Genomic DNA, 2464 nt, shown 5'->3' with positions numbered 1-2464 from the left:
CCTGCTGTTTTTTCAGGCTTTGCTCAACTTCCTTCTTTTCCCCAGATGTCACCCTTATCTGGACCTATTTTTTAAGTCTAGTCTTCCCCTATGTCTGATTCAAGTTACAAGCTATGTTCAGTACTTTCCCACCCTGGTTGAGCCCCCAACCCTGCGATTTCTACCTCACTATCGTCATGGACTGGGTCTGGGGTTGATGACTGGCCTGTAATACCGCCCTGCAATCGCCATGGCGACCGAGGGACGCAGGGATCCCGCCCTTCGATTGTCATGATAGGGGTCTGTGGATGCTGCCTGGCCTGCGCCCCGGCCCTCCTGCCCATCGATTCACATTGCGGGGGTCCGGGGTTGCGCCCTGTGTTGCGCTCCAGCCCTCCCACCATCGATTGCCACGTGAGGGTCCGGGGTTGCTGCCTGTCCTGCCCCCGGCCCTCCCACCCTTCGATTGCCATGGTGGGGGTCTCCGCTTGCTGCCTAGCCTGTTCCCTGGCCCTCCTGACCTCGATCACAACGGTGGGGGTCCGCGGTTGCTGCCTCGCCTGCGCTCTGGCCCTCCTGCACTCCGATCCACATTGTGAATACTAGAAGCAGGCCAGCCAGCAACTATGGCACCCGGGGGTCTGTGGTTGCTGTCTAGCCTGCAAAACCTCCACCCCAGCCTCCTATAGCCATGGCGATCGAGGGATGCAGGCCATTCCGTCCTTCGAAAGCCATGGTGGGGTTCCGCGTTTGCTGCCTGGCCTACGCCCTGGTCCTCCCTCCCTTTGATTGCAATAATGGGGATCCGGGGTTACTGCCTGGATTGCAACACCGCACTCCCACCCTCTGATTGCCATGGTGATCGAGAGATGAGGGCATCCCACCCTTTGATTGCCCTGGTGGGGTTCCGGGGTTGATTCATGGTGTGTGCTCTTACCCTCCCGCCCTCCAATGTCCATGGAGAGGGTCCGGGGTTGCTCCCTGGCCTGTACTCTGGCCATTATGCCCTGGATTGCCATGTTGGGGTTCCGGGGTTGCTGCCTGGCTTGCGCTCTGGCCCTCCCGCACTCTGATCGCCATGGTGATTGTCAGAAACAGGCCAGCCAGCAACCCTGACACCCGGGGGTCCGCGGCTGCTACCTGGCCTGCAACACGGCACTCCCGCCCACCAATTACCATTGCTTTCGAGGGATGCGGGCCATCCTGCCCTTCGATTGCCATGTTGGGGGTCCAGGATTGCTTCCTGGACTGTGCTCCTGCCCTCCCACCCTTGATCGCCATGGTGGGGATGTGGGTTTCATGCCTGGCCCCCGCCCCGACTCTCCCACACTTCGATTGCCATGCTGATAAAGGACATCCCACCAATCATTTCCATGTTGCGGGTCCACGGTTCTTTCCTGGCCTTCACCACCGCACTCCCACCCTCCGATCGCCATGGCAATCAAGGGAGGCAGGCCCTTAACCTTTCGGTTCACATGCTGGGGGTAGGGTGTTGATGCCTGGCCTGCGTTCTGGCCCTGTTGCCCTCGATAGCCATGGCAGGTGTCTGGTGTTGCTGCCTGTCCTATGCCATGCTCCACCCGCCCTTTGATTGCCATGGTGGGGTTCTGTGTTTGATGTATGGCATGTGCTATGGCCCTCCCACCCTCCGATGGCCATTGCGGAGTTCCGGGGTTGCTTCATGGTCTGCGATCCTGCCCTCTCACCTATGATCACCATGGTGGGTGTCCTGGGTTGCTGCCTGTTCTGCACTCTGGGCCTCTCGGCTATGATCGCCATTGTGAGTGTCCTGTAACACCGCACTCCTGCCCTCCTATAGCCATGGCGAATGAGGGATGCAGACCATTCCGCCCTTCAAATGCCATGTTGGGGGTCCAGGTTTGCTGCCTGCCCTGCGCCCTGGCCCTCCCACTCTATGATCACTATGCTGGGGGTTCTCTGTTGCTGCTGGCCTAAGACCTGGCACTCCCGACCTTCAATTGCCATAATGGTGATCCGGGGTTACTGCTTGGAATACAACACCTCACTCCCACCTTCTGATCGCGTTGATGATCGAGGGATGCAGGCCATCCTGCCCTTCAATTGCCATGTTGGGGGTTTGAGGTTGCTGCCTGGCCTGCAACATCACCCTCCTATCCCCACGGCACTCCAGGGAGGCAGGCCCTCCTGCCCTTCGGTGACCATGACGATCAAAGGATTCAGGACATCCTGCCCTTCAAGCTCCATGTTGGGGGTCCGTGGTTGCAGGCTGGCCTGCAACACCACACTCCTGCCCTTTCATCGCCATTGCGATCAAGTGATGGAGGCCCTCCCGCCCTTCGTATGCCATTTTGGGCGCCCATGGTTGATGCCTGGCCTGCGCTCAGGCCAACAAGCCCTCTCATCTCCATGACAGCGGTCCGAGGTTGTGGCCTGGCTTGTGCCAGGGCCATCCAGCCCTTCGATTGCCATGGTGGGCATCCGCGGTTGCTGTCTGGCCTGCGCC

The 2464-nt window shown here is 59.8% G+C and overlaps 1 protein-coding gene across 1 annotated transcript in view; it reads right to left on the bottom strand.

The window, feature by feature from the left end:
* The window catches only part of LOC107182270, a 6999-nt gene extending 5241 nt beyond the window's left edge, over positions 1–1758 (bottom strand). Inside the window, 1 exon segment of the mRNA XM_015560610.1 lies at positions 1686–1758. Coding sequence (XP_015416096.1) covers positions 1686–1758 — 73 coding nt within the window.
* Between the last annotated feature and the right edge of the window lie 706 nt (positions 1759–2464).

Source organism: Myotis davidii, unplaced genomic scaffold (genome assembly GCF_000327345.1).
Source record: "Myotis davidii unplaced genomic scaffold, ASM32734v1 scaffold2215, whole genome shotgun sequence".
Classification (NCBI taxonomy): Eukaryota; Metazoa; Chordata; class Mammalia; order Chiroptera; family Vespertilionidae; genus Myotis; species Myotis davidii.
This window is presented reverse-complemented; position numbering and strand designations above follow the sequence as displayed.